The following is a 21,989-nucleotide window of genomic DNA, read 5'->3' on the forward strand; positions in this document are numbered from 1 at the left end:
CACCTCCTACTATTCTTGCAATATCAAGAGCTAATGCACCACATCCTCTGATGTGGGGGCATCAACCTTCATAGACAAAATGAAGAGTCAAAGATTTACAGAAAAAGCAGCTTCAAACTAGGCATTGTGTGCAGTCCATTAGCCTAATGCATCCTGGATTGAAGAAAAGCAAGTTGTCTCAAAAGTCCCTGTAGAAGCTCCATAAACCATAGCTCCTATGAAAAGCTGTTATACCTTTTGCACAAGCCAGTGCTTGCTAAAGGACTATCCTGAAGCTTTTTTTATAACAAATGCAGATGAAGCAGCCATTTTGCAGTAGCAAAGCACATCCTGTCATTTCTTCTGCTGTTGGTTAATAAAAATAACAGGAATTAATGTTTGTTTGTATGGGAATGAACTTCAAAGATGTGATTAGCCATTCTCATGGTTTGTCATCTCTTTCCCTTGATATCAGCCTGGTATTTTCCCTCTGATCATGAGCTCACAGTACATCTTCAGGCAAAGGGATCCTCATCAAGAATAATCATAATGATGGCAATCAGTTTAGAAACACTGATTTGTGTGATCGTGAGATATCAGTAAGGCTTCATTGTAATAATTTTCAGTTTCCCTTTGACATGTTTAATTCATGTAAGGAGTGCTGTAGGGTCTGGACTGAAGGTGGAGTAACCTAAGCCTAGACTCTGCAGAGCAGTGTAAGAAAGGGGACTAGCACAGGGTGTGCTTGCACAGCTGCAGCTTCCCAGCCTCCTGCAAGCAGCTGTTTAGAGATTTCCCAAGACAACTCTTCTATTCAGATTGTGATGTTGAGCAGTTTGTTCCATGTGAATTTTAGTCTTACCTTCTGTCCCATAGGTCCAGGCCATCCTACTGGTCCTGGCATCCCAGGGACGCCCGGGGGACCTGGTCTGCCCTTGAACGGAAAACATGGGTTACAATGGTTCATAAAAGCACCATTCCTACACAGGTCACTGCTGCAGACAGGGGATGAAAAGACCTACAAGTGTTTACTTATATCCATACAAATCCAATTTATGTTGAGAGCAGAACCAAATCTTTAACTAACTATTCCTGTTACTATGGTCCTTATTCTGAACATTCCTACATTGCTAGCTTAATTGCTCTTTATTAACTACTATATGACTACCAATAACTACATATGTACATACAGTTTTAATTGCTGCTTGTAAATCACTCTTTGAATATCTCCTAAAATGCTGCAGATCAGTGCTGTTCCACTGCATTACACTGCTTGACAATATGATCTCAGAAATATCATCATGACATTCAGGGCCAAGAGTGAACTCTCATGGGCCAGACAGCTTTTAACAAGAGTTGTACAGTTTTATTTCCAACCTGAGTGACTTCTCTTTCAGAACTTACTTGTATTTGTCAGAAGAGTGAGTGTTGATGTACCGTGTTTAAAGTTTAGCACTTTTTTGTAGGTTGGTGTATTATTCTCTCAAAGACATTGCTGTTTTGAACCCTTGAATTTATATTAATAATATTTTTGTTTACTGTAGGGCATTTGAAAATATATTAAAGAAAATTACCTCTTCTGTTTATGTTTTATATTTATTTGAATTACTGATTGGTAGCTGGTGTCAAAATCCTTGGTGTATTATTAGAAAGGTGTCAAAATCCTTGGTATATTATTAGAAGTGTACTTCTTTTCCTAGTTAGTGACCACCCCCTGCATATCTCTGATTTCATCCTGGATTTCTGACTTCTTTAAAGTTAATTACATTAAATGGATGTACTTAGTGACTGAGATAACATATTCTGTTTCATCACATGTAGGGGCACATATTTTTGACAATATATCACGGCTCATGTGTCCCCAAGCATAGGATTGTAGTCAGCATATTGCATTGGTGCCAGAGCTCTGGAAGGGTAATCATTAATGGTTGTTTCTCCTTCAGGGGTATCTGGCTGAGCCTTGTTTAGACTTTGGATGAGTAAAAAAGTTTGATTTTGCTTTGAGGTTTTTTTAGTAAATATTTTATAACTCCAGTAATCTGTTTCCCATTGTCCACACAAGCACTTCAGGTAATATCCCACTCGTTGGCTTCTCTCTGTGCTTTCACTCAGGGAATTTGTCAAATTCAAGCCAGCTGGGACAGCTCTCCAGCCCTGCAGCCAGAGATCCCTGCCATCCACTCTGGGTACCAGTGAGAGAAGCACTAATAGGCTAAACTTCAACATCAGCTAAATTTTATTGAAGTGTTGTCTGGATCCCTCTCTGGCAGCTACTATTAAATATTGTATGAGTTTCTGAGACAGCACCTTTATTCATACCTTTCTTCCAGGTCTGCCAATCTCCCCCTGCCAGAGAAAGGGATATGTCAGTCTTGCAGTCACCACATGAAGCACAGTGGCTCCCAAGTCAATGCATCAATGCATTTCTATTAAAAAAACAAACAAACAAACATGCAAACCCACAATCCCTTCCCCAAAAAAACAAACACCACCAAACAAAACACTGTGAATATCTTCATGTCAAAACTGTGCTTAGAAAGGTAAAATGAGAAGAATTACTGTATCAGAGCTCCTTGGTCTTTCCTGTGTTCTCAGCACTAAATCTACAGTCAACTCCTTGTATAACAAATCACACAATTAGCTGCTCAGCTTCAGCTATAAGGCTCTTTGGCATCATTATGGAACAAATCTTTGCACAACTGAAAACATAACATATAGGCCAGCTTTAATACCTGAGCTGTCCCATACAATTCGCACTGCATGGGAGAGCTCTGCTCCTCGTGTTCTCCAGGAGGGACAGGGAGCTCAAAGGCCTTTGGGTCAGTAAAATTGCTGAGTTTTGCCCCTGAGATGCTTTCCCAAAGCATACCCTAAACACAGGTCACAAAAGAAGAACATAGGTCACTTCAAGACTGAAAACGAACACAGAAAGACTAAGTTTAAAATTATAGCTTCAAGCTGATTCACAGCTTTGTGTTCAAATTAAAGCTAAATCTTCTATTCATAAGGCCCACCATTCGCCAAAGAGACAAAGAAAAAAAGTGAACATCCTCCCCTGCTTCTTTGCTCCTCAAAACCACATCAAACTCCATGAAAACAGACACTTACCTTCTCCCCTTTTGGTCCCATTATACCAGGAATTCCTTGTGGACCCTAGGGAGGAACATGGACACTATTATTAAACTGCATTAGTGAGGTGTCTGTGTTCCATCAGCCCTAGACCCTGTATGTGTCTCTTGGGACCTGAGGTATTGGGTGTTGTGTTTGAATGTGGCCTCCAAACACCAGGTCTGTGCCACTGCTGAACAGCAGGATGGAGATTTGGAATGACATGGGAATGGGAAGGGCAGGGGAATCTCATAAATGAGAAGAAACTGGAAGAAAAACAAGCCTAGGGCAAATGAGAGGTGAGAAGTTATCAGAGACCTGAAGAATCAGCAACCAGGACATGGAGACACCCCATCAGCTGGCAAAAGAGGTCAGCCCAAGGGGTGGTAATGGAAGTAGCATAAAACATGTGGGATGGGCTCTGCAGGATGGGATGGACATTGGGATTGCACCATTTCTGAATTCTGAAAATATTTCTCTCTGTCAAACAAGGCTGATTCTCCTTTCAGAAGACTTCTTGAGAGACCTTGAACACCTTTCTCTGAAAAAAAAATGCCAGATTTGTTTCTAGAAGGCTTTGGTTCATTGATCACCTTTTACTTTTAAATGACTAAGGAGAAGAATCCCATGAGCCTGCATCAGAGAAGCATTAGATTCACTGTAAAAATCACTCGCTCCAGGTTGGGATCCTGCCCATATTATACTGTTCAAAATGTGATCAAATTGTACATGAATAGGAGAAAAATCTATCCTCAGATACAAATTACTCCAACTACTTTAGTCAGTAGAGTTATTTTAGGTTTTCAGTAGTGAAAATCAATGCACCCTATTAGAGTCAGCACCAAATTTAATCTTATTTATTTCTTTTTACATTAGGATACACATGGGAGGAATTACACTAAAACTTATACCTTTACAAATCTAATTCTCCTTCTTATGAAAATTTATTAAAATTCAGCTATGAGTCAACAGTATGGGCTTTTGCAACTCATCTGAAAGCCCTGTAAGCCACAGAAGAATTCAGAAGTAATAACTAGATGTCTTTGTAATGGTAGTATTTCTTTGCAGGAGGCCATTGTCACAAAAGTATTTCCCAAAAGACTGCTGGTTCTAACATTTTCTCTGTACAAGGCACAGTCCTGTAATTTGTAATTAAAAATTCCAAAGCCATGTTATACCCATCCTGCTGTCTGCTGTTATGATAAAACCTGCCAGCTTGCTCTATTTAAAAATGTTCTTGGAGGCATCATAGGTCATTTGGTAGCAAGATTAATATTATTTATAGCAATGGACTTTGTAGAACAATAGAATTAAAATTACTTTCTTGCAATTTAAGTCAGAGAGAATATCAAGAGGATTGTTTTTTTTTTAAAGACAGCCTAGCAAAGACTGAAATAACAAGTGTTTTTTTCATGTGAACAGCAACTCTGGATCATGGCCAATCACACTGCTAGGCTGTTTCATAATGAAGAGAAGACTTCCCTCAAGACAGAACTAGGCAAACACTAGACATCACTCCTGACCACACTTTTCCACTCTCATGAACTAAATGAATCTTCTTCACCCTCTATCTCAGCAAAGACAAAATGGCAAAATAATAAAGACAAAGTTCATGGGGAGTTGGAACTAGATGATCTCTTCCAACCCAAACAATTCTATGATTCTACAAAAAGGCTTTGTGGGTTTCACCTTGAAACTTCTAGACTCTCCAATTATCTTCTGAAGTACTGACTTATAAATAATTAAAGCTAAGCTTTTTGCCACATAACTGAGTCTTTACTTTGATGTGTTGTCCCTACTTTTTAAATAGTGTTTGGGTGCTTGTTAGCTTCTCAGGCTGCCAAAGCCTCAGTCACGGCTTTGCTGAGCACAGGCCCTGAGCTGTGTCTTGGCAGTCAACTGACACCCAGGGGGCTTGAGGAAGATCACTGGCACCAGGCACAGCACACAGATTGGTTGCCTGTGCCCCAGCAGGAACTGGAAGTGCCTCTTCATGAAAACTCTCCATTTTCTTTGGAAGGAACTGGAATGGAAAAGCAAACGGATGATCCTCTCAACAATACAGAGATGTTCATAAAGAACTTCCTTCTAGAAGTGGTTCATCTCCTCCTCAGAAGAAGGCCAGGTTGGATGGGGCTCTGAGCAACATGGTATAGTTGTATTGCCTCTGTTCATTGTAGGGAGGTTGTACTTGTTGACCTTTAAAGGTCCCTTCCAACTCAAACTGTTACGTGACTCTAAGATCTCTGACCTTCCTCTGAAGATTTCTGAAAGAATAAATTGTAGAAAATGAGGTATGAGGTCAAAAAGACCAGTCTGAGGTTGTCCAGCAAGTCAGAGGCAGAAATGTTGAGGTCCAGCTAGGAGATCCTGCGCCTCCTGAATCACACCCCACTGCCCTGCTAAGCCCCTCCTTGCCCCTGATTTTACTGTAGATGTTTGCCTTCTCAGGGATGTACTCTGCTGACATCCCAGTCCATTTTATGCCTTGTGCATCCACTTCACAGGCTCTTGTCCTCACAAAAAAAGAGAACAGAGTCTAAAGCAAAGAAAAAACTGACAAGAAGCCTCTGAAGGAAGTGATGATGCATCTGTGATTTTTGATGGGTGCTACCCACTGTAAAACTCCACAAAAATGAAGGGTGAACTTGAAACAGAATGAAGTGTATAAGGCAGGGATGAGAACATAGGGTAAAAAGACTACATGATTTATGCAAAGTCATATCAAAATGAAATTTAGCCAGAGCTTGGCATGCTTATTGGGTGGTAAAAAGCGGTTTCATGAATTTCACAGCTTTGTAAGGACTTTGGAGCAAGTGAGAGAACGATGTGGTTTCATCACATATGCCTCACTCACCTGGGGGCCAGGAGGCCCTGCAGAGCAGTGCAATTCAGACAGAGAGGAAGCCTGTATTATCTGGAGCTCATGACACAACTCTTCCATATCCAGCTTCTATGAAACATCAAACATATGAGTGAACATGCAGCCACATGTAGCCTGTTGGAGAAATGCCTAAAATTCCAGCCACCATACAGCACAGCCTCAAAAGAGTTTATTTGGTCCCTTTGGGAGAAGTCTGGGGCTTGTCACAAGGTTATCTTCATGGATGCTTGAACATTAGCACCTCCATAGCCTCCTGCCCCATGCTTCCTTCTCCTCCCTCTCTACCTCCTCTTCCTCTCACAGAGGCACATCACAGCTGGGCTGCCCCGGGCCTATTCTTAGACCTGACCCTGCCCTCTCTGTCCCACTTTGCCAGCAGCAGCTCCACTCCAGGAATAGCATCTTTGCTCTAAAAATAGAGACTTCATGCAGGGAAGGCACAGGCAGCGTGAACTTCGCTCCAGAAGGTACCAACCTGGAGGCATTCATTCACTGCAGATCAGAGCCAGTGCCTTAAATGATCAATGAATGTCTGATCTTCTGACTTCAGCATTAAGCTTTCACCAGTGCAATGCCTTATTTATGTCCTGTTACAAAAGTGATCTCCCCTGGAAACACAGATGAGCACTGAGCCAGAAACACTGGACCGAAACAACTGGTCTTCAGCCTCCAAGAAAAAGGCCATTTTCCAGTAAAGCTCTGACTACAGGCTCCAAAGAACAAACTGCTCATGGTTTAATTCACATGGCTCCCACCCTGCGTGTAACTGCTTATTTTCATATCATGTTTCTACAGGGAGATGGTGTGAAGGGTGATTTTTGGCTCAGATTACTCTCTAAGCTGTTTGAAGGAATCTCAGGGACCCTGGTTCCAGTCTCATTCTTACTGAAGGAGTACACAACATTCCTAAAGAGATCCTGTCTGTGGATCTCCTTTCCGTGGAAATCAAGGCACAGGCAGGAGAGGTGACAAGGAAGGCAAAGTTCTGGAGAGAACAGCACCCTGAGTTCAATCCTGATCAATCAGAAGGCGGTAGAGGATTTCACACCATACTTCTTCTTGGGTTACTTCTTGCCTGATATCTTACTAATCATTATTTACTATTATTAAGATTTATATTATTTACCATTTATATTATTTATATTATTATTTGTTTACGTTATTATTTACATTTATTATTACATTGTTTATATTATTTATATTATTTACATTATTTACTATTTAATCATCACTTATTTAGAACACTAGCAATAATTGCAGTGTTTGTATATGGTAAATGAATACTAAAATTAAGGAACAGGAATTACTGAGTAGGTAGAAAAATTCTTTATGCTGGGATAGAGGATATGTTGTAGTTAGCAGTACCAGCAGTAAGAGTACTTGGGCAAATTGCTATGTCATATTCCCATTGTAGGCTGTACATGCTTATGTCAGCATATGTGTATGGACATTTATCACACATGGAGTGAAAACTGATACCAGCATCTCAAACACATATGTGTTTCTGCAAAATGAAATGGTGGGGGTAGGCTCCACAGGAGGATTCCAGGACCTTCATTTCACCTGCTAGGTAAGGCAAATGTGATGCAGAATAGGACATATACATATATACATATACGCAGAAATCATTGTGCAGGATGGAAAATTGCCTTTCTGTCCTTACTGGTGTACTGCATTGCCATTTCCTCTGCTTCAGGATTGCCTCACTCTAAGAAGGTTTCAATAGAGAGTAAGGAAAAGATTTAAAGTTAATTGAATTAACTGCAGGAACAAATCCAGCCTCATTTCATTCCTTGATCCATTTGATATTTACTTCAAGCCCCAGTCTGGGATGCTGTGTGATTGTCCTCACAGAGCCCTATCAGCACAGCCAGGCAGGTTTGCTGAGTGACACCATGAAGCAGTGCTCGAGAGGATGCTTCGTTCTTTGTCATTCAAACTCATGTAAAAGAAGTAAAAGCCACACTTACAGTGCTCCAGCTGTGCCTGAAGTATGGAGGTGGGAACAGGGGCGGTGGAGGAGGGCCAAGGAGGCAGCACGCCCTGCAGTGCTCCTTCTTCTGTTCCAAACAAGGGAGATCTGTTCAATACAAACACTCATCTGTGGTCTTGAGCAGCACAATAATTTCTTACAGAATAAGAGAAGTTGCCATTTCAGTGTTGTCCTACATCCTGTATGCATTGGTTACAATGCTGTAATCCAAACAGGGATTTAAGAAACCTGGTGGACCCTTAAGTCTCTAAGTTCCAAAGGCTATGGAGAGTTCTAAGCTCTAAATGTGGCTCTGGCACAGGCAGAATATTGAAAATTCCAGATTGGTCACACTAGAAAATGAATCAAGCATTTATTGTTTTCTCTACCCTCTGTTCCAAAAGGCTGTTCCAAATAGCATCTTCTGGTCCCTGTTACAGCCCACTTGCCACCAGGAAAGCACTCAGTGTTGCTGGCCATCACCTTCCCTGGGAACTGAATCACTTTAGGCACTTCTGCGCTAAGTGGGAAGCGCAAAGCTGTTCCACAACACATTGACTTGTATTTCCTCTGGAACTGCAACCAGGTTGCTGTATTTCTGATTTGTGCATCATCCCTAAGAATAAATACCCCACAACCCAAACTTAGCTGACAGCTTTGTCACAGACTGACTGGTAAGGCAGTACCTCACCTGTGTTTGGCAGTGTATTTAGCATTGTCTGAGAGGTAAACTTCCATCAAAATATAAGAGGCTGTGACCAAAATTCACAAAGGAAGTTGCATTATGGTGCATTTATACACTGCATTTTTTCCCCTGAATCTAATTTACTTCTTGGGAAATACATCTCTGATCAGAGTGAGAGCTTTCTTCAAAGGTTTTTGCAAGGATAGCAAATATTTATTTATGCCTGTTGGTTTCTTCCTCTGGCTAGTGGCAGCTGGAGTGGGTGTCTGTGAATTGAAGGGTGGCAGGGAGCCAAGAAGAAAAGCCTATGGTGAAGTATCTGGTATTAATAGAAAATCTCTAAATTAAGTTTCTGGGAAGACAAACCTGATGGAATTGCTAGATTTGAGTGCAAATCAATTGCAGGCTGGATATTAGTCACATCTCAAGGTAAGGGAAGAACAGAGCTACTTCTAGATTTTCAAATGTCTCAGAAAAGGTATTACTCAGTTCTTTCCCATGTTAATGGGGGTGACATTTTCTCAGTCCTGATGCACAGAAAGGAGCTGCCAAGAGGAGAGATTCAGCAGCATTCTGGGGTAGTTCATGTCATCCAGATTTTTTTCTCTATTAAAACACTATTTGTGATCATATCTTTGAGACCGAAGTCAATTGAATTCTGGAAGGGTCCATAATGAAGACTCTCAGTTTTTCCTCACAAGTTTGAAACTCAGTCAAAAACTTCAATTTAAGAGAAAGGCAGAAGATTTATATTAAAAAAAATAGGTATATTTTTTCAATTTAAAGCTTTAAATAGGTACTGAAATTCCAGTGTCCTTTAAAAAGTAACAGAAGTGTGAGTCACCTGTCTCCAGCACTTACATATAATAAAATACCAAGATATGAAGAACTGAGTTTTGTATTGGCTTAACCTCAATTAAGTCACTGTTATGCAGCTATAAACAATTTTTTCAATTTTTAACAGACAACTTCTGTGGTTGTCTGTGTTTCAGGATTGAATTTGAACATATTGCATTGGGACAAAATAGTGCAGTATTGAGGTAATGGACAGCTTGTAATTTAACAGGGTATAAAATGTGATTACTTTATTTTAGGCCACATTCCAATATAATCTTTCTCAGTATCACCACATTTCATGGTCTAGTTAAAATTTCAGTAGGATTATTATCATTCAGCGAGAATAAGAATATCAAAACTAGCCTGATGTGGCTTAGGTGCTAAGAGATCTCTACCAGCAACTCTTTTTCTGCAGGAAAAAGGTTTACACTACTGCAGTTGTACTGATACTAAAAAAAAAAAAAAAAAAAAAAAAAAAAAAAAGTTGTTCTTTAAATATTTTGCAAATAAAAGATTAAATAGAGATGTACAGCTATAGTTCTAATATGATACTTATCACACCCTCATGAGTAAACTCCAGTCCTGGATTATAAAAAAATATGTATTCTCCTTTTTAGAAGAAAAGCCTGAAAATCTGTGGAACAGCTTTATTATGAAAAACACTATACCTAAGTGAGATGGTAAAAAAACCCACCTGATTTCAGTCTTTATGCTACTGTAACACAAGTTATGTTGAAGCCCACTCAGGGTTTGCTGGTATGAGCAGTGACAGCATGTACTGATCTCAATGAGGAGACAAGCAAAATCTGACTACCATAACAGTAATAGATACTATTACTATATATATTATTAGACACTATTACTAATAGATGCTATTCCTATAGATAGATACTAAATTCTAATAGACACTATTATTATATACCAAGTAATTATATACCATTAATAGTAAAGGTATTGCTACACAGGACAGGTATCAATTATGTAATTACTTGGGTAGTTAATCTTTCAGGGGCTCCATCAGTAACCCTGGCTATGCTCTGAAAGGTGCATTTGTCAAGAAAATATTTAAGAAAATAGTGATTCTAGACCCAAGAACCTTCCCCACACAGGTATGACAGGTGATGTGACAGCAGAAGGAGCAAAAAAAACAATGATTCACAAAGGGACTGCAGGTAGGACTGCTTTAATCTGATCTTCCAGTAAGCACCACATTTCTTTGGTATGGGTTTTGGCAGTAACTGCAATAGGTCCAAGATGTACAACTATTACAGTATTGCCTTGATTTATATCACAAAAGGGTTACCTTGGCGGGCTTACAGGCTCTTTGCAAATGCAATGCGTATTTTTAGGCTCCAGGTTAGCTTTGTTTGCTAAACACAGCTTCAGAATACTCCAGTCCCCATCAGTGGAAAAAATCTCAGCCCAAGAATAGGACTGTCATAGTTTTCTGTGAAATATGAAGAGCCTGCCTACACAGAGCATGCGTTTAAATATCTCATACAGAGGCTGCTCTTTCAACAACTCTAATGCCAAAGAACACATTCAATAAGAAAAAAATACAAAATCCTTTTAGGACTTGTCCAAGAGGCAGTTGTTTTCAAAGAACATAAAAATTAAAATAATCACCATTGAAACAGAATACATTTGCATTCTCAGGTTATTTTTATGGGCAGGGCTATGAGTTAATCCAGTTCCAGAAAGTGATTTCATAAATCTATGGGTATACTGTCAATGGTAGCTTCAGAAATAAGCTAAGTACTTTAGATAAGGTGTGATGTTTCATTTTTCTGCTGCAGATTTCCTGGGATTTGGGAACTCTTATTCAAGATGGTACAACACAGAGCCAGAGAGAAGCCTTCACCCAGGCTGAGTCCCCTGGAGTGAGGTCTGTGAGGCCTCCTAGGGCAGATCCTGGAGGAGTCTTCAACCCCACAGGTGCAACAGAAATACCAAAGATATTCTGCTGGATTCAAGCCAGATTTGCAAGATTTCACTGAAAAAAAAAATCATAAATAAACCATGAAAGTACCTTTCATCCTAAAATCACAAAGCTGTAAGCTGAACACCAGGAGGAAAGGACAAGAAAGGAAAAGGATACTTAACATGTGTTTCCCTTCCTATTTATGACCACACTGATCCAGCAAGCCCTGATGGGAAGCCGAGCTATTACCCAAAGTCTCACCCTGACAGCAGGGCTGGTGGCTTGCCCAGCTTGTGACAGGCAGGGCTCTGCTGGACGGAGCCCTCTGACGGCTGACACCCATCACAGATGCTTCTCCCACACGCATGGCACTCAGAATTAATAATAAACCAGCTGGGCAGACCAGCCAGTTAATGAATGTGGGCTTGTCCAGCTGAAACCGAGCCTTTCATCTGCTTTGTTGTCATTCATTCAGGCTCCTCTCAGCCTCCTTGCAAGGAGAGCAGAGCACCACAGGCTGCAGCCACCCAGCTCCACTCTGGTCATCTACTGCAAGCAACTAGGGCACATTCTCCAGAGTTAGGAAAGTTTAAGAGCTTGTTAAAGCTGCCTTTGTTTACAGAGCAGAAGCAGATATTAAGTTCTCCTTCAAAATGCCAGAGAGAAGTGCCCAAAGATAATGCCCATCATTATCAATGTATGCTTCTCTAAAGTGTGTTTTATGAAACTTTTTGACCCAAAGTGTGCTTTAAGGGCATATAAGCAGAGATGAGAATACAGCTTGTGTTTGGAGCTGGGTTGAACAGTCAACTTAGTGTATTGTCTGCATCTCTTAGTACATTTGTGAACTTGAACCTTATAGTTGATGGCTGCAATATATCCTTTCCTATAAACCACATTAAATATGCCAAAGAAATATATCAAGCTTAGGTAATGATGTCTGTGTGGAGGAGGTGGTGACCCATGAAATTCCCATGGGAATTACAAAATGAGACACAGAGATACAGCTCTGCCCTGCTACTAGTTTCCTTTTGCTTTAGATGAGCTTCAGACTCCTAAAGAAACAGAACAACACAGATCAGAAATTATTTCAATTAATTGGAGAAAATTAAGAAATCCCAATGAAACCTTGCAAGTTTCTTTTAATAGAATCCTAGCATTCTTTAGGCTGAAAAAGACTACTAAGTTCTAAATGTTAATCTAGCACAGTCAAGAAAAATCTCAAAAAAATTTGAAAGTGCTCCATTTTTAATCTCTGAAGAACCACAGGCTGTGGCAGCAGTACTTTGCCAGCAGATGCACACTCAAAAACTGTCATAAATATATAAATAAAATAAAAAAAAAAAATTTAAAAATCAGTCTGTGTTCCCAAAGCTTGACAATAGCATAATCCCTGGCACTCTGCCTGACAGCAGGTCTGGATATTCACCTGGCCACAGGAGCAAGGACACTCTGTTCTCCATCCCCACCTAACATTTAGCCCACATCCCTCAGCAGGTCTGGCAGCCTGGTTGGGGAGAGAGGGGTGGCTGCATCTCTGAGGTCAACCCTAAAAACCACAGCAGACATGGTAAGATGTAGGAGAGCAAAGGGGCCTGTGGGTTTTTTTAGCAAAGGAAAGGTCTTTTACTCCCTGTATGTAACATTTTGGACATTTTATCTGTGTGTTTGTGCATGTGTGAGGACAACACATACACCAGAAGATTATACACTGTTCTCTCAGACTCACTGCAGAAGAAAAATTCTGAGATCAGTACAGGGAGAGAGAGAGAGGAGGATTTGCTTGTGTTGGCTCTGCATTCTGTTTCATGAAACAATGAAAAAGCCCAGTAAAATCTGATGGGTGTAACACTTCAGTGGTTATAAAACAGGTTTGAAAAATAAACCTATGTCTTATAAATCCCAATAACCCTGACAGGGCCATTCTGTGCAATTTTCCTTCTATTGCCTTTCACTTGCAGAGCTCCAGAGCTCTAGGCATTGCTAAAATATGTTAACAATTCCATGCACTCCCCATCAGTGCATGAGAAACTGAGGCACAGAGAAGCTAAGCAAGTCCCCCAAGTCCAGGGATAACTCAATTACAGTACCATCTGGTGAATTACAGTATCTCATCTCAATCATTTTATGATCCAGATCATAAAACTCAACTGCTCTTCACACCAGAGCAATAGCACAAATACTCTGAGTATTAAAGCCTAAGAATTTACTGTAACCTGTAGAAGAGCCTAAAGCCCAAAAGATTAAAGCAGGATGCTCCGAAAGACTTCTGCATGTCGTTCACTGCCACACAGTCCTCTCCCACTCTGTGTAAGTTTGTGTAAGTAGCAACACAGCTGAGAGACACCAGTTCCACCCTTCTGCAAGTGCAAGATCTTCATCTGTCAGTGCTGGCATAGATCAAACATGTACTTGACTTTGATGTTGCTCCACCATATGCTCAGACAGTCCCAGACAATCCCTACGAGACTGTGGGTGTTGCTGTGCACTCAAAAAGACTTCAGAGAAAAGCCTCTCAATTCTTCTTTGAAAGCTTGTTGCCATTAACTAGACTAATTCCTCCTGACTCCCTTGCTGCAACAGATTCCCAGGCCAGGCAACCTTGTTCTTCTGCCTTTGACCAAAAAACCCAACTATGTATTGACTTTGTACTGTAAAAAATTGTTAACTTTGTAGTTTCAAGAAGCTGGTAAAAATACTCCATAAGCACTTCCCTGGGTAGAAGAAAACTGAAATTGTGGCACTGCCTTTACTTGTGTGCATTCCCCAGAAGCTACATTTATCCACAACTTCTTGCTAGTTCCTGAGGAAAATGGTGAACCTCTTCTCCTCACAATGCTTCAGTTCTCGTCTGTGGTTTTCCTACACCCATCTCGTCTTCCCAAATTCTCTTTTACCATCACAGCTGTGTGACTACAGAGAGTCCCCACAACTTCCTTCCCGTTAAAAGGGTGATTCCTTGGAGAGGAGAAGGGAGCAAACAGAACACCTAGGCTGGGGTCTGTTAATTCCTGTAGAGTTTTTCCTCTCTTGTTTATTTCTGATCTTCCTCAAACAATTCCCCCTAGATTTGAAGGTCTTTCCCTGTTCTTTTCTACCTCCTAAGCTGCAGCACAAGACAGATTTCCCAGCTGTGTCCTGGCTGAGTGCTGTGCTGCACCACAGCTGAGTCTGCAGCCACACACCACCCTAGCTCCAGGAGCTAAAGACTGCAGGGATACAGGCTCTATTGTGACAGCAAACGTCCTCCTGCCTAAACACAATTGATACTTTTCTATGGTTTTAACTAAGATTAGCAGTTTCTTTTGCTGCAGTCGCACTGCTGGTGCTTCTGTGCCAAGAGCCCACCCATGGGAAGCCTCAGTGTCTGATAGGAAACAGATTGTCAGATGCAAGGCGGCTGAAATGTGAAGCCACAGACTGTTCCCCTCCTGTGCAGGGGTCTGGTAATATTGACATGCCCACAAATGGACTGTCTGTACTAAAGGCAGAGGTCTACAAACACCATCTGTCTACAGCTACATGGGGACTAAGCTGATTTTGCATCACTTTGGATTGCTTGTTGGTGGAGCTCTGCTGTGCTGGAATTTAAGCCTCCACCTTTCAGTCTGCTCATAACAAAAATCTAGCATTCACCAGCATGTCCAATACCCATGGACTACAGACAGTGCTGTCCTCATTCATGGCAATGGTACAGCATGGACAACTTGGACCAGCTGGATCTCCACGTCAGCTGCAGATCACTTTCAGCTGAGGTTCTCCTTTGGGGAATGCTGCCTGTCGGAAGCATGCAGAGGTTATAGAGAAACCTCCAGATCAGTTACTGCTTCCTTGGCTGGAAAGCCAAGCAAGCACTGCCTCAGCTCCTGTACTGACTTCTGTCCCTGGCAGCTGGAGGACTTCTTCACAACCCAACAAGCGAATGTCATGAATTTCAACTTCAACAGCATTTCACTGAAGCCCTTCACTTCATCTGCATTATCACTGAACCTTTCTGACAACACAAGCACCTTGTCAACCATATGTAATGCCAAGTAATGCCATAAACACGTCAGAAGCCTCTTCCTTCTCCTGCATGCAAGGCCAGGGCTGCACTTAAGGAGCTTTGCTGCAGACAGGTTCCAGCTTCCTCACTAGAGGCTATGTCCTCTTCTGATTTTTATTTACTGCTGCAAGGCCCAACGTCTGATGTCCTTTCCTTGTCCCTTACCCACAGGATTGAGTGGGTTCCTACTCACTGGTTTACTGTGAATATCAGGGCATCTCTGGGGGGCCTTGTCTACTGAGGATGACATCAGGGCTCCCTTCCTTTGTCCTTGCTGACGAGAAGGTGGATGCAGGCACGGAGTCACGGGCAGGCTGTGCACCAGTGTGGCTGCTCTGCTCTCACCTCACTGAGCACAGCTTTTGCAGCATACACCACCAGAGAAGGTCTGTGAGTCCTAAGGTGATTCCTTTCCTGAGTATCATCTACAGTGACCTGAGCAGGACACCCAGTTTGGGACTTTCACAGGTGATATCTACCAGGGGAGAATATACAGATAAAGTCAAATCAGGTGTTTTTTAAACTCTGCTTATTTAAAAACTCATTTACTTGAAGCAACAGTAACCACATGATACTAGGCTGTTAATTTGCTACAAGTCCAAGCCTTCCCCAGAAGCTGCTCAGGAATCTTTATCAGCTTAGAAAGGTAGCCACTATGCCTTCCTTCTTTTGGCTTATCTTTCCAGCTCCCCATTTGGGCTATCAAGTTAAACCAGCCAATCACAAGGTTATTTTCTTCTCTGAAGCTGAACAGAGAATCCACTGAAAGAATATTTTGTTTCCCTTTCAGGCTGATATGAATCACAAACAAGACAGGAAGCTCTCAAACATCCTGCCCCAAGACCTTTGGCTGCTCAGTTCCACAGCTAGGTGACTGCCCTCTCATGGCTAATATACTTTGCTTTCCTTCTTCTAATGAAGCTGTAGCCTTTGCCAGTGGCTCATTTCTATCAGGAATTTTAATCTAACCCCAGCTTTCCTGCTTATGTTTGTTCCATGAGAAACCCACTACCCAATGGTACCAGGATGCTCAGCACCTCCTGGGCCCATGCTGATTTACAGAGCAGAGCCAGGTTTCCTTCCCTGGTCTGATATTTTTGCTTGCTAGTCACCCTTTGGGCCCTTTCCCCAGCAGGCTCTGACTGCTGCCTTTTGAAAGTCTTCTTCATCTTGTTTTAAATTCCTTATGCAACTTTCTTTCTCTTGCAAACACTCTGATAAGTCATTCTCTTGTGATTTTACATAAATAAATATTTACAATTACTCTGTTTAGAAACAAAATACATCCACCTGACAGCTTTGCTGTCCATCATGACAATAGTTCAGGTTCCTGCAGGGAAAAGAAAACCAAACCCTGATGATGGGGTCAGATATTAATTTTATAGAAAGATTCAGTTGGGATCACAGCCCTGATCCCAGCTCCCCCAATGTCAGGAATCATCCCTTGTTTCTGTGTCCTTTCTGTCCTGCTGTTTCTCTCACAAATGCACAATGCCCTCTGCCCACAGCACAGCACCACAGTGGCTCCCAAGGTCCCTTCTCTGTGCTGCCCAGCCACGGCTGCCACCCCACACAGCTGCTCTTCCCGGCCCATCACCATGGCTCCAACAGAGTCAGTCCACAAGAAAACGGAATTATTTTCTGCAGCTTTGCCACAAGATATCTGGTTGCAAATATTACACCTTCATGACTCAAAGAGGATGAACCTAATACCCAGTGAGATATAATGTTCCTTTTCTTCAGGAAAATAATAGGACAAAGGCAAAGAAAGTGTGAGGAATACTGTCAATAGTGCTCTGATATCCCATTGAGTTCTTTTAAACTGATCCACCAGAATATTTCCAAAGGACTATGAATCAGTATTGACTGTAGGAGCCAACTGAATCAAGGGGTGTTCTTGTGGCATGCATAAAAGGCCAGAAGAAGCACTGAGATGCAGTTCTTTTTCTTCAGATGCTTCTGGTAATTGAAATACTGTCCCATCTCACTGTCAAACCTTGATGGGCCTGGGTGAGCAGTAAAGGGGAGGAGAAGGAATGAGAAGGAGAGGAAGAGAGTCTTTCTACTACCTGAATTTGGAAGGTGGCTTTCTTCAGGGTGGTTCCTACAAGGTCCAGACTGGTTCATACAGCCCTACTAAAAATGACTACAGAACTCATGCCTTCATCATGTGAGTGCAGCAGTTCAGGAACCTCAGTAGGGCAGAGCTTTGAAAAATAGATGTAAATGACACCACAAACACAAGTAGTGTAAGGGTGGGGCATGACAGGTTATCCTGAAAATAACCTGCTGTCTCCAGGAGCTGAGCTACCCACCCTGGGGTTCTTCACTGCCATGTGGAACCACGGCTAGATGCTGTTATAATATGTTATAATATTATTCCCTGGAACATTTTCTCCAGAAATGATGCTTCAGCTTTGTGAGACTCAACTCCTTGGAGCTGACATGACACTCAAAATACTTCTAGAAACCAGGATGCACTGTTGCTTGAGGCTGATGAGACTCTAAGGTGGAGTTGGTGGAAAACAAAGATCCGGCTTATTCTTCTTTCCCCAGTTATTGTACAAACACTTTTCCACCCTACAGGCTGTTTCCTCTTTGCTTTCTAGTTACTGCTTTGGGACCTGTAAGCTTTTTATTTAAGTGACCTGTTTATTTGTGACCTGTTGCTTTGCAAAGATTTGTGAGGACAGAAATAAAAGTTCCTTTAGGCTAGAAGTTTCCAGACACACCTGGAAGATACCCGAATGTTTTTTCTCCAACTATAGGAAAGACAAGCCATTGCTTAAGAACATTCTCTCTGCTAAATGGGATTAGTTTCAGAATTGGAAAGTGCACTGCTGAAATTCATTCTTTAAATGAAAGAATCCTGGTGCCGAATACAAATAATTGACTCTGCTGACAGTCAGAGAACATTTGAGAAATCACTAAAATAACTGAGAATGTAAGCAGAATTAATTCACCTTCAGAGTAAATTTAATGAATTCATCTTCTGTGCCAACTGTCAGATTTCTACCAGAAAAATAGAACATACTGCTTTTTTTCTTAGAAGTTTCTTAAAGTACAGATGCAACCAAAGCACTAAAGGAATACCTGATTATATTTTTAATACCAAATAGCCCTGATTACCAAGTAATAATGACACATAGGTATGTCTCAATCCAGCCCTGCAGCTGTGGGATTATGACAGAATCTTCGGCCAACTGCTGTTTTTTCCACATTTTATCAAGCAAACATTGACAATGCATAAATGGCAGGAGCCGCACTAAGAGCTTGTTGGATATAAAGGTGATTTTCAGTGTCTTGGCAAGTAGAACAGAGGGACTTTGTGGGACTTTGCCATGGAGCAGACTGTGGGGTGGGGGTCTGCCCAATGGGGTCTTGCAGAGCCCAGGACTGCCCTGTGGAAAATGCTCCACTACAAGGAGCAGGCTCTGGCATTTTCCTTCATGTTTACCTCTTCTACTGTGGTTTCAGCAGAGATGACAAGTCTTCCTTCTTTTTATGGGCAGGTTATTTGTTGAACTGTTATTTAACAGGACAGATCAAATGCCTTCTGTAGAAACACAAGTGTGTGGCACAGGAGTAGGCAAAGGAAACATCACATTCTTGCTTGCCTGTGTGTCATCTACAAGCATCAGAAAAATACAAAGGTCTTCAAAACAAGTTTTGAGGTCTGATGTTATTGCAAAGCAATTTGGAGTATATCAGGGAAAATAAATCCTGGTGATTCCTGTACCTCACCGTTGACTAATGTCAACATAACAGAAAAAGCACATCCCAATAGAAAATAAATGGTAACAAATTTAAAGGCTTTTCAGCATCTTAGAGAGCTTGAAGGTAAACCATTTGGCTCCGTGGGTACAGCAGAGGGATTTGAGAGCAAGAAAGGCTGTGTGCCTTTAAGTCATGTCCAGGGTTGATTTTATGTACAGACTTAAAATATGCAGCCCTCTGATCACTGTGAAAGCCATGGGGAGGATCTATAGGTACAGCAGGCCCTGACCTGCCAACCTCAGTTGAACCATCTCAAATCTAACACTGAAGGAACACAGGACATTAGTTAGAAGCATCTGTATTGATACAGAATAGCAGGCAGAAGGTGGGAGACAGCAATTTGCCATAAACTGGTGGATGTTCCTCAAAGAAGATGGAGTCAGAGCTCTCGCTGCCTTTCCTCTTCCCTCGCACAGAACGTGACTGAAGGGAAGTCTTACTGCTGAAACTGTAAAATCTATTAAGAGGGATTTCCAGTGCCCTGGCTCAGCTGACAACTAATTTGTTTTGTCTTTGCCTAGCAGGGATTTTCCATGCAGTGGGCTCTTGTTTGCTATGTAAGTCATCCGAGTATTTGTTAGTGTCATAGCCAGAGCCAGATGATGTTTATTCTGCTAACATCCAGTCGGGCACCGGCAGCACTCATTGAGGTCAGGGCTTTATTTATAGAAGCAGATATACATTGAGATTCATTTTCTTTCCCTTGCCGTATTCTGCCTAAACTCATCCAAAATAGAAAGAAACATGCAGACATGCAAGAAATAAACTAATTGGGCCAGATCCATGCCTTAGCACAGCACCACAGAGGCCAATGGAAAAAAAGCATTTTTGAACAGCCGAGGATCTTGCTCATTATTTCTCATGGGGAAGAGAAGGGAGGGGTTTAAAACCAGAAATTATAAGGCAAAAAGCAAAACCGACCAAGCAACAAAGTGTCCTGACTTGTGGCTGAGCAGATCTGCAATGCAAAATCCCTCAGCTGAGATCTGCTATTTGAAGGGGTTTTTTTCCTCCTGTGTTCCCAATCACCAGAAAGTGCAAGAATCAGAGTGCAGAGTGCTCCAAGCGAGGAAAAGCAACGACTTAAAGCAATTTACCTGCTGAAAGTGAGAAGACATTGTCAGCGTACGCAGTCTGAGACAAAGCAAAGCAGAAGAAAAGCAGCAGGTAAGATCCCCGGACAAGCGGGCTGAGGAGCAGCATGCTGGCTCTGCCCTGGCAGATCCCAGCTCAGAGGCACAAGGCTGCTTTGGGGCTCTCTCTCTGCCCTCTCTCCCTTGCCTGCTCTCTGCCTCTGCCCTCACTATGGGATGCGTGTGTCTGTCTGTGTACGTCTCTCTCTCTCTCTCTCTCTCTCTCTTCCCCCTCCCTCTCCATGCCTTTAGGAAGAAAGAATGCCAACCATTTCCCATTAAATCTTCTCCTTACACTAGACACAGTTATATTTAACTCCTGTGCTGGATCAGTTGCCCCTATTGTGGACATTAGCTGCTAAAACTGAGGCACGGGGGATTCTGGTTTTGCTAACAGAAGCAAAAAGGCTCTTTGGATAATAATAATGATGAGCAGGAATGGGAGAAATTAAGAACTGGACTGTAAACAGAATCCTTCAGTCAGGCAACCAGACACCGGCGTCGAGATGGATAAAATCCCTGATTGATCATCTCCTACAGGTCACTAATTGCCTTAATGAGCGATGAGCAGTGACCTACCATCTGCTCATCCCTGATAGCTACACATGTTGCATTTATGTACAGAGTGCAGCTCAAGGTGAGGGATGATGCCACAAAGGCTTCACAAACTGACAAACACTTTATTATTCTGGGTTTAAGTGAAAATTACTGTATCACTGACAGTGCCAGGCATTGCAGGATTGCAGAGTTCACTGATGGGGTGCAACAGGGGGAAGAAACAATACAAATGCCATGATGGGGTGAATTAAATGCTATCAGCTCTGGGTGTGGAGGTAGACAACACACTACACAGCACCATGCAAAGAAAATAAACCTCCCTGGTTTCAGAGAATTCAGAAATTCTCTAAAAAGCAGCAGGTACCCTTGCTACCTGTACAAAAGTTTGGGGTTTCTGTGCCTTATTGCAACATGCAGGGCTCTACAGATTAATTTGTGCCCTCTAAATAAGTATCAGAGAGATCTTCCTTTCTGCCTGGAATCTGACAGTGGTTTCCATGAAAATCAGAGGTACATCCTTTGCTGTGAAAAACATTATTCTCTCCCAGATGGAGATTTTTTTTTTTTTTTTGCCCATTGTTTATAGTTTCCCCCAAGAAAAATTTGAAAATACTTTGTATTAATTATAGAATGTATTTTTTTTCCCCATTTGAGAAGAGTTCCCACTGACAGAAATGGTGACATGTCCCCCCTGGGCATTAATTCCACTGAAGAGCAAAGTGAGGTATTTCCACAATTCTGGTTAAACAGTCTTGGCTGTTACTTTCAACACACTGCAAACATATTGACAAAATTTTTCTAAATGTAATGGCTACTTGGGAAGAATCACATCTGCCTTACTCATTTTTATCCCTAAAGGACATGCTTAATATAACCATAATGCTTTCTAAAATCTCTTTCCAGTACTGCAATATTTTGGATAACATATTTTCTACTTTAATTTAATCTTACCCACTTTATTCCACTGTCTGTTACTTTTTAGTATTTGGCTTTTCTTAGTGAAGATAGTAATTTGTTCTCTTTCTTCTTTGACCAAGATAACCATGGATGAAGTGAGTGCCATTAGTTCTTTTGGCATGCTATATCTCAG

At 41.7% G+C, this 21,989-nt stretch overlaps 1 protein-coding gene across 1 annotated transcript in view; it reads right to left on the reverse strand.

The window, feature by feature from the left end:
• COLQ (collagen like tail subunit of asymmetric acetylcholinesterase) overlaps positions 1-20,411 on the reverse strand; it is a 38,120-nt gene extending 17,709 nt beyond the window's left edge. Inside the window, exons 1-6 of the mRNA XM_041466545.1 lie at positions 20,306-20,411; positions 7,942-8,051; positions 5,945-6,040; positions 3,088-3,132; positions 2,299-2,325; positions 842-913 (exon numbers count right to left, since the gene is read on the reverse strand). Of these exons, the coding sequence (XP_041322479.1) occupies positions 842-913; positions 2,299-2,325; positions 3,088-3,132; positions 5,945-6,040; positions 7,942-8,051; positions 20,306-20,411 (456 nt within the window). The remainder of the gene's footprint in view (positions 1-841; positions 914-2,298; positions 2,326-3,087; positions 3,133-5,944; positions 6,041-7,941; positions 8,052-20,305) is intronic.
• Positions 20,412-21,989: the final 1,578 nt, after the last annotated feature.

Source organism: Pyrgilauda ruficollis, unplaced genomic scaffold (genome assembly GCF_017590135.1).
Source record: "Pyrgilauda ruficollis isolate IOZ18807 unplaced genomic scaffold, ASM1759013v1 scaffold2, whole genome shotgun sequence".
NCBI lineage: Eukaryota > Metazoa > Chordata > Aves > Passeriformes > Passeridae > Pyrgilauda > Pyrgilauda ruficollis.